Below are 12,392 nucleotides of genomic sequence, written 5' to 3' on the forward strand. Positions count from 1 at the left end.
AAAAATACAATTTTGGCGAAATGAAAACTTGCATCTGATTTTCTCTACTAGGAAGAGAAAATGCTTGCTTACCGCCAGTTCCTTCACTGTATTCATTCAAAAATGTCGATTGAAATTATTCTTTCTCTTCTTTCCGCGTTGGTCCACTATAAACAAAACTTAATTATTAGTTGAAAATTTCATACATTCTTAACTGAATTCATATAGGAGAAAGTTATACAACTCGAACTGTTGCTAAGTTCATAGTACGTCTACTGATATTATCAAAACCACTGAACTGATTTGGATGAAAATACTTAAACGGCAGGTGGATGCCCTATAGTTGTCGCACTTAAGTTTGTTATCGTTGAACACATTGTATTTCGGGAAGGTTATAATTATAATAATAGATTATTATAATTTAAGCCAGCTACAGTACCTAGTCATTGAGACAAATAAAAATGTTACTTAATAATTACTTCACATATATTGTTTAACATACAAGTGTAACGTAAATAATAATAACACATTTTTCACTGCACTAGTAATAATGATGCTAAAAGGAGTTTTTAAAGCAGAATTGTATGTTGTTATATAACCAACTGAAAAGAAATGACTATGTGTGCTTAATTTCGCCTCTGTATTTATTTAACTACCAAATAAATTATATTGATAACGAAGATTGTGTACTAAAAATATTTGCATTGTTACTTCTCTACTTACACTTAATTATTAAATCATGTTAATGAAAAAAATTTGAAATTAGATAAACATTAATCGATATAGACAGCTTTTTAATACCTTTAAGGGAGGCGTTATTTAATTTTAGGTCATGCAATTGCTCAAAACATTTCCAAAATTGACGTGTATTCAGCCTCAATTAAATGACAGTGACACTATAATAGGCCAATAAGTAATGCTCCATAATTAGGTTTTATTCACTGTGAAACAAATTGCGGCTCATTTTAGGGTGTAGTAAAGGTTAATATTTCCTAGATGGTTACGGATCTTACTTTACTTTATCGTTTTACAAATAAAATAGTTTTTATTGTTTTTTTAAATAATAAATCTTTGAATTTAGTCCACCACTACACAGAACATTATTTTCATTGCTTATTTCCTTCAAATCTTTGATAACAATTAAGAAATTCAAACTCTTAGGACCAAGAGATTTACCAATAGGAAATTATACACTAAGTATTACGTCTGCAGGTGACTTTTATCAAGATTTATAAACCAGTACTTTAACCAAACGAATAATAAGGACCAATTGTGGAAGTTTAATAAAAATATCTGTATTAGTTTAATAAAGTTTATGTCAATGGAACAAACTATTCAGAGGTATGCTGAACACATAAGTATTGAGATTATGTGATTCCACATGTTCTTTGACAACCATATAAAATTCAAGTTTTCGGATTGATTTCTAATTAAGTTTCACCCTAAACCGATACTTGCATAAAATTAAATTGTTTCGTTGGTTATATAAAAGTTATTACTCTAAACTGTGGTTGTAGAAGTTAATGTATATATTCATAATGTTTTGTAATTCATTTACAACTGAAAAAGTCTTTATTATCTAATATAATATTTCTTTACAGGATGGGATAGCAAAGAACCTCGACCACTGGCGGTTCAGGAGGAGCCCGAGTTCGCCATGAGCATCAGTAACTTGACAACACCCCTAGGACGTGAAGCCGTGCTCTCGTGTGTGGTAGAGAGACTCGGCAAGTACAGGGTGAGTTCCCGCTTATACCGATATAAAGAATTTGGAGATATGAGTTTTATAAAACGTGACTTGTTGTATTTGGAGTCAGTTTCCATATAATAATGAATTATGTAGCGAAATTATTCCATTACGGTTTTCATATATTTTAAAATAAAAATAGGTCTAAATTTAATTATATGCTTATAAAATTTTAATTAACTGATGCGCTCTGTTATATGGAGTAAAAATGCAACGAGGAATATTTAGTTCCCTTTCCTACCGACATATTGTTTACATGAGGATGTAATACTGCCTTTTCTTCTTTACTTGGAAATTACAAATGGATTAAATACAATATAAGGACATGACATGCAATTTGTGTATACCATTATATCTAGCTTTGAAGTTTGGAAAAATGAACCTCTTCATCGTCATGTAATTTGTTACTTTTTAGTTTAATTTGTAAACGCCTATTTAGTTTAGTTTTTTTGTACAAATTCTATCTAAAGAACATTCCTTACAGATCATAATAATCATTCTTGAAGCTGAAGAAATAAACTGCCTGAGTATAAAAATTCAATTTTCTCTAATAAAGTACAATTTTAAATCGTGCCGTATTACGCTTTTCGGTGAAAAATATCTTGATGGAATGAATCCTAGGGTCTTCAAATTAGGTGAACAGGGTTTAAAAAAGAATTATATTGGTTGTAGACTTCAACAGTAAAAGGACAATCAATATCATGGTCTGTTTAATCCTCTGTAAAGTAGCCCTTTCTTTAGGTTCTGGCTCATAATTATATATAGTTAGAGAATAGGTAACTCTAAAATATTATACTTTTTGTCTGATTAAAGCACAAGTAAGGGGACTAAATTTATAATTTTCTCTTCATACTTTACTGAAACCTTTTTTGCTTTAGGTGGGCTGGCTGCGGGCCGAGGACCAGACTATCCTGAGCCTACATACTCGTGTGGTGACGCACAACTCACGGATATCCGTGACACACGACAACCACCGCACCTGGCAGCTTCACATTAAACAGGTTAAAGAGTCGGACAGAGGGTGCTATATGTGTCAGATAAACACTAATATCATGAAGAAACAGATCGGCTGCATTGACGTCTTAGGTAAACCCTTTGGCAGGATTAACTGCAGTTTTAAGATATACTTAGTTTGAACGGACATATAAATAAATAAGCATTGTTTGTTCATGAAAGAAATGGCTTATTTCACTTAAACCAAACACATACATGTTTAAGTTTATTTTTTTGTATTTAAAAAGATAATAAATATAAATAGAATTTAATTCATAATTTTAATTTTGCCGGGTAGTTTACCATATGTTATGCAAGTATATGCAAGATCATTGATTAAATTTTACAACCGAGTGTTAACAATAAATTTCTTGGCATTATAAGCGTGAATAAATATAATATATATATATATATATATATATATATATATATATATATAGACATATAACTTATTCTTTCTGCCATATTGATGCTTTCATCCACTATGATCCCTTTTTTCCTCATATAATATTTCAAACATATTTTCTAGTGCCTCCCGATATCTTGAATGACGAGACAAGTTCCGACATGTCGGTGCAGGAGGGAGAGAACTCCACACTAATCTGTCAGGCAACCGGTCATCCCAAGCCAAGAATACTCTGGCGACGAGAGGACGGCGAGGGCATAATCATCAGGAAGGGGCCAAGGGATATTGTCAAGGGTAGGGGTTCCATCTGTGTTTATCTAGAATTAATCAGAAAATAATTTTACATTGTTTTCTCACACTTCCTAAAAATGATTTAAAATTGATCTAATCAGTTTATTTGTTTACATCAAGATTAGTATTTTGTTTATTTTGTCTTATGCTTAACAACTGAATTTCTTATCATTAAAGACATTGTAAATAAGTACACGTTTTAGTATAATAAGTTTACAAAATCATAACGAAATAGATCACAACATTCATAATTTCCAGGATTTTCAAGACATTTCATACAGAAATAGCTTGTAGCAATGTTGGTTGTCATGGGAAATGTATACCTAAGTAATACCTATTATATGTCAACTAAAACTAAGATAATTAAGATGTTATCATTGTCATATAAAAAAAATTCGATACCTATTTCAATCCTTTCAGAGACTTTCTATAAATTTTGATTTTCTATAAATTGAGACACGTCTGCCTCATTTTACTACATTAGAAGAAATTTCATTTTAATGTTTTCCATTCACTCATATACAAGATTAAATTTCTTAAATTGATACATTCCACGTAAAAAACGTTTAATGTCCAAAAAAATTTTATAATCTTATGACAAGTTTTTAAAATAGAAGGACATTTATATTTAAAATATGTTGAACACGTTGTGCAAGTTACCCAAATATTGCTATAGCAGCCTCTGTGTTGTGTTGGAATAAACTAGGATCAGGTGTTATTCTGAGCACTCTTAATATATACAGTATGTTATTTCCAGTGGACATGTATAACGGTAGTGCCATGACGTTCTGGAAAGTAGACCGCCGTCAGATGGGCATCTATCTGTGTATTGCAAGTAATGATGTCCCGCCAGCTGTTAGTAAACGGGTGGCATTCAGCGTGAACTGTGAGTACAGATTAGTTTATTCTGAATATTATCATTTCTTTTGTGAATAAGTGAAAAATTATACCTAAATATGCTATTCATTATTTGTCATTTAGGCTGCATTATTAAAAAGCAATAAAAGTATTTGAATTAGAATCCATAAGTCATTAAAAAAATAATGAATTGATAAGTATGTAGCTATGCGATAATCTAAATAACCGGTCAATCAATTTGAACAATCATTTTTGTAAAATATTAATAGGTGTAGGTTTTTAAATCTGTATAAAGAGAAACCTGGAAATAGTTTCCTGACATATTTTACAGTTTGGATACATAATTATTATATATAAGAAACTGAATCTAAATTTAAAAGGCAGTTAACAGATGCTAAGTCTATAAGCTTAAGTTCTCAAAAGTGGCAGGAAGATATGTTCATATTCATGTTCGCAGAAAGGAAGAACGAATTTAAACACTAATGTTTACTACATATTACACTAGTGACCACTAATGTGATCTAATGAATCAGAAGTACCATTAAGACTGTTATACAACTTTACAAAGATAATTTTAGATTTTAACATCACTTATTTTCACGTAAAAATAGTTTTATTCTGATCTTTCATAAAAATGCAGTACAATTAACATGTCTCATTTCTATTTTTTCGTAAATTTTCTTTATCTTGGTTCAAGGCAAACTTAATATATGCACGTATATTAGACTTGTTGTAAGCCGTGAGCAGGTAAATAAACTCTTTTAATTAATGAAGTATGAACCATCATGTATATATTACTATATTTATATTGCTAGAAATGAAGTCAACTATGGTAAAATAAATTTATCTGACTGAAATTGGTTAAAAGGGAATGGCCGGAGGTTGACACTTTTTCAACGAAGTTAGTTTCTACTTCAGCTATTAAACACTTTAAGGTACGAAATCTTTACGTCTTAAACTCTTTTTTCAGTCGCACCTGTGATAAAGGTGCCCAACCAACTCCTGGGTGCGCCACTGGGGACAGACGTCCAGCTAGAGTGTTACGTGGAGGCTTACCCCAACACAATCAACTACTGGATCAAGAACAGGGGCGAGATGTTGCTTGACGGGTGAGTTTCCTATGGCATTTCTAATATCTAGGTAACTTCTTTTGTTAGTTTGAGCTACTGATTTTCGGAAATACGACTAGAGGACATTCTTGCTACTTTACGGGCCAAACTCTACTTACTTTTACCGTTACTCTTTTTAAATGACATTAACAGATCCGTTTTTTACGATTCTTATTGATATGTTTTAAAAATATTCAAGTATTTTTGCCTCTTAATACGTGTCTAAGATACCAGATAAATTGTTAACTTTAATCATCTCAATCGGAAAAGCCACATCTTTCAAATTGTGAATCTTTTATCGAGAGATGGATATTTACTTGCTATTTGTATTTTTGTAATGTTATTATTAATTAGGGAATTTAATGCCGTCAGGTCATCTGCCGAATAATTTACCTATACCTACGTTTAGTTTTGAAATGTACTGTTATAGTCTCTTTGTGTCAGTTAGCAAATCTGCCGATCTAAGTACGTAAAAGTGGCGTACTTTAAAGAAGCGCAATAAAAGTATAATAAATTGTTTTTAGAGATAAATATTGCTAAAATTTCTAAACCATGCGTTTAAATAATTTTTTTATTCATAACTTGAACGGAATAAATTACAAATGTCTATATTCTGTGCGTTCTTGAAAGGTGTATATATTAGTAGCAGACTATGATCCCTCAAGGTCGTAATATGTAATATATAATTTTTTTTATGTAAATTCCATTGTTTAACACACTACTATACGGTTTTTAAGTTACTATATTTTCGTAATATAATAGATTTATTTTAAGATTGCTTGTAATTAAATTTTTTGTTACCTGGTATATGTAACATTGTCAGGTAGGAAAAAACTCTTTGTCATCTTCCAATACAGATGCGTAAAAAGGACAACTGAAGGAAATAGATGGTGTATACAAATTAAACAAAATTTTAAGCCAACAGTTTTTATTTATAATATAGTAAGAGGTACTCTTTTCTAGCAAAAGATATAATCCCTTCCATCTGAAACCCGTACTTTACTCTATACAAAGGTTTATGGAATAAACAAATTACACATCTATGTTTTTTATATAATTTTATACATTGTTAGGTTCATGTCTTACAACACTCATTATTGTATCATGATTAGAATTATTTTTAGCGATGGAAAAATGTTTACAGAAACTACAAAGCCAAAATTAGTGAGGTAATTCTATATCAGGGAAATTTATAACCGTGATCAATTGTTTTGGTGTAACTTTCAAGTAACTTGTATGTTTAAAAAAAGAAAGATAATTTTTGATACCATTTGAGGAAAAATAATAAAAATAGCTAATCGTTAAAATGGCTTATGCTTTCCCGATGTAATTCCTAACATGTTATTTAACAGTTTTTTTGGAAGATCATGAGTATATTTAGCAGTGCCTACATATTGTCTTCCTTCATTTCTTCATCACGATTTCCTAAGCTAAGAATAACAATAACTCTCTATTATCTAATTTATTTACAATCAAACTTTTTATGTTCCAGATATGCTTATAATATAAACGTGTTTAAATATTATCTGGATCACGGCTACTGCAAATTGTTAAATCCAACTCTTTGGTTGTATCTTAACTCAATCCGAACATACCCTAATTCTTTAGCTTGTGACTAGGATTGTTAATAAATAATACAATGTTATAGGTCAAAATACTCGATCCACGAGAATCGGTCTACCTACAAAGTGTACATGTGGCTGATCATCAGATCTTTCAGCCGTGCTGATATCGGCACATACAACTGCGTCAGCACTAACTCTCTTGGACGTGGAGAAGGCACCCTCAGACTCTACGGTGAGCTACTTATTTCATTTTGCATTAGCTTGATTTATACTGCTTTATCATGGGTTGTTTCCAAATCCTAGGCGAGGCATTTCATAATTGTTTGTAATTATGCAATGAAAATGCTATTTCAAAATTTGAATGTGTATGTTGCAAAATGTGTTTAGATGAAACTTTAACAATTATGGTTTGGAATATAACTTAAAGACAGTTCATTGTTATTAATGAATATATAAACAATAAAACACTATAAAATTACAGGATGTGTTGAATTTTGCTCTTACGAAACAGTAATAAAAACAGAATCAGCAGGGAACCCCCAAGAAATTAGTGGTAAGGTCTTGGATAATCTACCTTGCTTAGGCTGAAAAGATTACTTTCCTTTGGATAGTATTGCACGCAACAGTTTCTTACCTCACCGTGTCCATTTTCATAAGCTTATTTCCGCCCTTTTATGTTCTCTGCATCTATATTAAACGGTAATAAAAAATTGCCCTTATCCCTGAGTGTTATGGCATGAAGACTGCTGGTAAAAATATCCATAACCAAAATAGCGTTGTAATTAAATGCCTGCAATATTCCAAGTTATGTATAATCAAACTACACAGATTTATTTTATAATGGCCTAACTAAAACCTTGAAATTAATCCATTGGTGATTTTATTGGAATTATATAATAACGCGTCGATAATAGGTTGTCATAGTTTATTACAAGTTAGAAACAATTAAGAAAATGTTTTTACTGTATTATATTATAAAAAAATCACGATTTACTTAATATTTTATTGTAAATGTTACTTTAAATTTTATTCTATTTAGAAAAACCATATTTAATAGTCTAAAAACTTTATTTAATTCAAATTGTATAAGTAAACTATTTAGATTTTATCGTAAAAATTACATAATATTTAATAAATTAATTTATTTGTAGCCACTTTATCTTCGTTTGAATCAATATGGAAGTGTTTTCAAAGGTTACAAGTATCAAAAATTAAGTTTTTACCATAATACAATTATATTCGAAATTGGAGATAAAACACCTCAGACAAGACTTCAATTCACAACTTGTATACATAGACATCGCCTTTATAGGGTTGGCTAGATATAAAATAATTTTAAATTTCAAGCGAGTTGATTAGATTTAATTTTATATATTAAAATCGATAGATACCTTGTGATTTTTGTTCAAAACTTTATTTAAACCTTATTTCTACCGTTGCCGAAATCATCGCAGATAATAAATTATTTCTCTCATATAGAAAAATAGTTATTGATACAAAAAAATTATTGTATGCTCAAACAATTGATAAGTGGGTTCTAGGCTATTTGGAATACAGAGAATTGAAAGAAGGTAATGAAAGAAACACTAAAAAGGGTAATAGTCTGTTCTAAGTAACGATAATAAACCAATCATACCGCACAATCAAATAGCAACCCCTTCACTATTTCCGATACTAGACCAAGCCATAATATGAAACAACGTGCTACATTAGTGACATTTACACATTTTGTATAATAATAAATTCTAATTTAGGATCATTGAAAAACATTTTACATTTGGTAAAATAACTAAATAGACTGAAACTGCATAAAACCGGTTATGTGGCAAATAGATTTACTTTTAATTTTAATATTAGTATTAATAATTATAAACATATTATTATTACTATTATAATTAGTATTATCCTTTGTTATAATGTTTAAATATTACCTATGTGTGTTGCGTTTGACCTACAAAAACACGGGATGACTAAAAATAAAATATTTTGTAATTAATATACACATATATACCTACATAATGTAAGCCTAATCTTATCGCTTTTTTACATTATAAAAATTACTACTACGTGGTTCTGAATTATTTACATGGCAAAGTTACGACACAACATCTGTCGTGTAACAGGCCTCCAAGGAAATGCATGCAAAATTTCAAGTTCTTAATGCAAGTGTGCTGTGTCAGATAGACACATAAGTATTACTGAATATAATAATTGGTTACTCCAACCTGTCAGACAAAAGATAAATTGTGACCACATATTGGTAATATGATTTTACAAATGTATTGGTTTGGCATGCAACATCATAGAACTACTTATTGTCCTTTTAAATTTCTAAAGCAAAACTTGGAGTCTACAGTAGAAAGCTTTCTTAAAGTATCATTTCAAATGGTATATTCACATGTTATTTTTTTGAACTAGGCTTTCTAGCACTAGTTAAATAATAAAAGTTTTGTGAAATTTAATTGTACTAACACGCAGAAATTCGAAGTTATAAAACAGTTTTCCAAACTTAGGTCTAGTGTTAAATTTAATTAGTTTAGTAATTATAGCACGCTGCGAGTGTTATTATTTAAAATGAAAACTTTATGTAAGAATGTACTCAGCACTTTTGCAAATTTAATTATTCAATTTTTTTTAATTGAATTTATTATTGCTTATTTAAAAACGATGCTTCGTGCCAATTTCAAGTCCATAGGTCAGTTTGTTTTGGGAGAATAGTTGGAAAGGCAGACAGACAGAAGTGAAATATTTACATTTATTGATACAACGTAGTAAGTTTCTGTGCAAACTATGCAGTTAATAATGTGAATGTTTTTGATCGCATGGCTTGTAGCAATTTATTAATACCTGGCGTTTTATGCATGACTTAGAACATTATAAACATTGAGTTATTAGTTAAAATATTCATCGGAACAAAATTAGAAATTAGATTATATGTACTAGACTATAGATTTACAAAATCAATGTGTTCTGTAGACAAAACTAGATTTTTTGCAAAACTACTTATATGTTTTTGTTCTTTCAGAAATAAAAATACATACTCAGTTAGGACTCAGAGATAAACACTCCGCCTTATTCGAAGGTGAGTGTAAGTTAATTTTGGTAGATCTTTTCAATGAAACGGAATTTTTGTAAAAATCAAAGCAAGTAGGTGAACTCAAAATACGCAAGGGTATGTATAATTATTTTTCATTTTCCGACCTTCAAGTTTTGTATTTGTATATTATTGAGAATAATATTAAAAAATTGACGTAAATTAAGAGAGTAATCAAGAAATAATATTTTTTTCCTATCGCGAGATTTGAACTTTTATTATACATAATTTACTTTATATGTGCATTTATTTTGAAAATTTAATGCAATTAAAATAATTTTTTTTTATCTTAAAATGCGAAAAACATTAGCTGGAAAGGTAAACAGAAACCTAAAAGTATGTAATCCTTCTACTTTTTATTAAAAAAAACTAAATATTTTCAGTTACTGGTGATGTATCAATTTAGAAATTTAGAAGGAAACAAAGTTACACAGTAACATTTTTCACATCTGTTGTAGGTCTGGCGGAAACGACGAAGAGCCACACTTCCGCCTCGAACGGAAGTCGAGAAAACAGCGACTCTTCCGGAAGTTGTCTCCTGGCTTCCTCTTTGCTGTTAGCTTCCGCTGCCGTCTTATCATCGAGGTGACCCTCTTCTCAGAAGCGCATTTTATAATCAATATCATCGTCCACCCGCCACATGTACAGAACCCTGATCGACCGTTTTTCTACCCTTTTACAGTTTGTGACGATGGACATTTTGTTGACTACAGATTCTGTGATGCTTAGCAACCTTGTTCAAAGTATGTAATGTTCAATGTATATTTGTAATGGATTGTTAGAGCTTAGTGCGTTGTTTAAATTATAATTATATGTACATAAATTGAATTGTGATAATAGGTTTATGACAGGGTGACTTTATCATTAAATATTAAAAGTGACAAGCTCTTTTGCAATCGTACCTTTTGTAAATTGTTCCGTATACGGAAACTTTTCATGACTGATTTCATTTCAGAAAATATTGTGCAATCATGTGCTTTTTGTAATATTACTAAAGAAATGTTTTTAATATTGATAATACATATCTGCTTGAAATGTCTCTATTATTTAAAAGAATCGATTATATACCATTATCCACTTCTAATGTAAATACGAAGCAGTTGATTTGCATTTTAATGTTTATGTAATGTTAATAGAAGTTGCAAGTGTAAAAAGTGTAGATTATATTGTAGTAAATGTATATAATTGTAGATTACTTGCAGGCCTAATGTCAAAATATTGTTTTAAAATATTATTTAAATTTCCTTTAATTAATTGTTTCCAATGAATACCTGATTAATAATTAGGGGATTTGAAATGAAGCGGAATGTAATCAAATATAAAGTAAAACCCAAAACGTTGCTTTAAAATTGCAGTTTTAAAAAAGGGTAAGAAACATTTAATGCTATTTAATATACCTACATAAAGACTTTATTTATAGACGATGAGTTTAAATTAAATAGATGTACCAAGGGTTTGCTACTAGATTGGTTAGGGATTATAAAAAATCATGTTATTTATACTTAAGTTTATAATTCTTTCATAATAGTCATCTCAGACAACTAAATTTACAATATTTATATAGATTTCTTAAATAAAAGAATATGTTTTGAGATGTAAAAAAAATTATTATAAAGCTACAATATTTAAAATTAAATCTTATGTTTTAAATTATTATACACTTCTTAAAGATTATGTATAATGATTCCAAAAGCTTCAAGGTTTTATTCTAAACTCTATTACACTAATATATAGTGAGCCACCTAACGGGCGATATTTCAAATACTAGTCTTGACGGAAATAATATTGTTAGCTTAAATCTTTTATTTCTTAAAGGATTGCAAAATTTACATTTAGCATTACTCGTTAAAAATGTGATTGGATGTATCTGTTTGTATTTGAAAATACTGCTTGTATATATGCTTGTATATAACACTTCCATTGTATGAGTAATTGGTGCTAAATGCCAAAATAAAAAAGTTCGTGTAACTGAGAGGTGTATGACCTATTTATTTCTCAACCTATTCTACCTAACTTCCAGTTACATAATGCTTGTGTTAGCTAATTGAGCGCTCTAAAATACTACGAAGTAATGCAATCCAAATGAATCTGCATTACTGACAATATTGGTGTTTATTTGAAACACGTTTCTTGATGTTTTAACCTAACATATCAATAAGAATTGTACCACACCGCATTGTCTAAAAAATCTAAAAGTAGTTTAAATAATAAAAACTATGAAATATTGTGGTTATTTAGTTGAGCGTTGAAATAGGATTTTTACAAACCAAAAATTTTATTTTTGTGTATCTTAAAGTCTGTTTACAAGATATTTAAAACAGTTAGAGCATATAAATTACTTTCTAAAGAC

General features: G+C 29.7%; 1 protein-coding gene across 1 annotated transcript; it reads left to right on the forward strand.

Annotated features, from left to right (window-relative positions):
- Nucleotides 1-1,575: 1,575 nt before the first annotated feature.
- On the forward strand, nucleotides 1,576-12,014 carry LOC124371945 (lachesin-like). The gene is made up of 7 exons (XM_046830314.1): nucleotides 1,576-1,717; nucleotides 2,605-2,812; nucleotides 3,249-3,419; nucleotides 4,174-4,302; nucleotides 5,245-5,383; nucleotides 7,032-7,180; nucleotides 10,501-12,014. The coding sequence occupies exons 1-7, from the start codon at nucleotides 1,637-1,639 to the stop codon at nucleotides 10,629-10,631; spliced, it is 1,008 nt and encodes a 335-aa protein (XP_046686270.1). The 5' UTR covers nucleotides 1,576-1,636; the 3' UTR covers nucleotides 10,632-12,014.
- Nucleotides 12,015-12,392: the final 378 nt, after the last annotated feature.

This window comes from Homalodisca vitripennis, unplaced genomic scaffold, assembly GCF_021130785.1.
Source record: "Homalodisca vitripennis isolate AUS2020 unplaced genomic scaffold, UT_GWSS_2.1 ScUCBcl_2291;HRSCAF=6893, whole genome shotgun sequence".
NCBI classification, from domain to species: Eukaryota; Metazoa; Arthropoda; class Insecta; order Hemiptera; family Cicadellidae; genus Homalodisca; species Homalodisca vitripennis.

Excerpts from the sequence above, each read along its gene's own strand:
- LOC124371945 (XM_046830314.1), top strand. The coding sequence starts at position 1,637 with ATGAGCATCAGTAACTTGACAACACCCCTAGGACGTGAAGCCGTGCTC. Across the intron at positions 3,420-4,173 it reads GCCAAGGGATATTGTCAAGG|TGGACATGTATAACGGTAGT; the intron begins GTAGGGGTTCCA and ends TGTTATTTCCAG. Across the intron at positions 7,181-10,500 it reads AGGCACCCTCAGACTCTACG|GTCTGGCGGAAACGACGAAG; the intron begins GTGAGCTACTTA and ends CATCTGTTGTAG.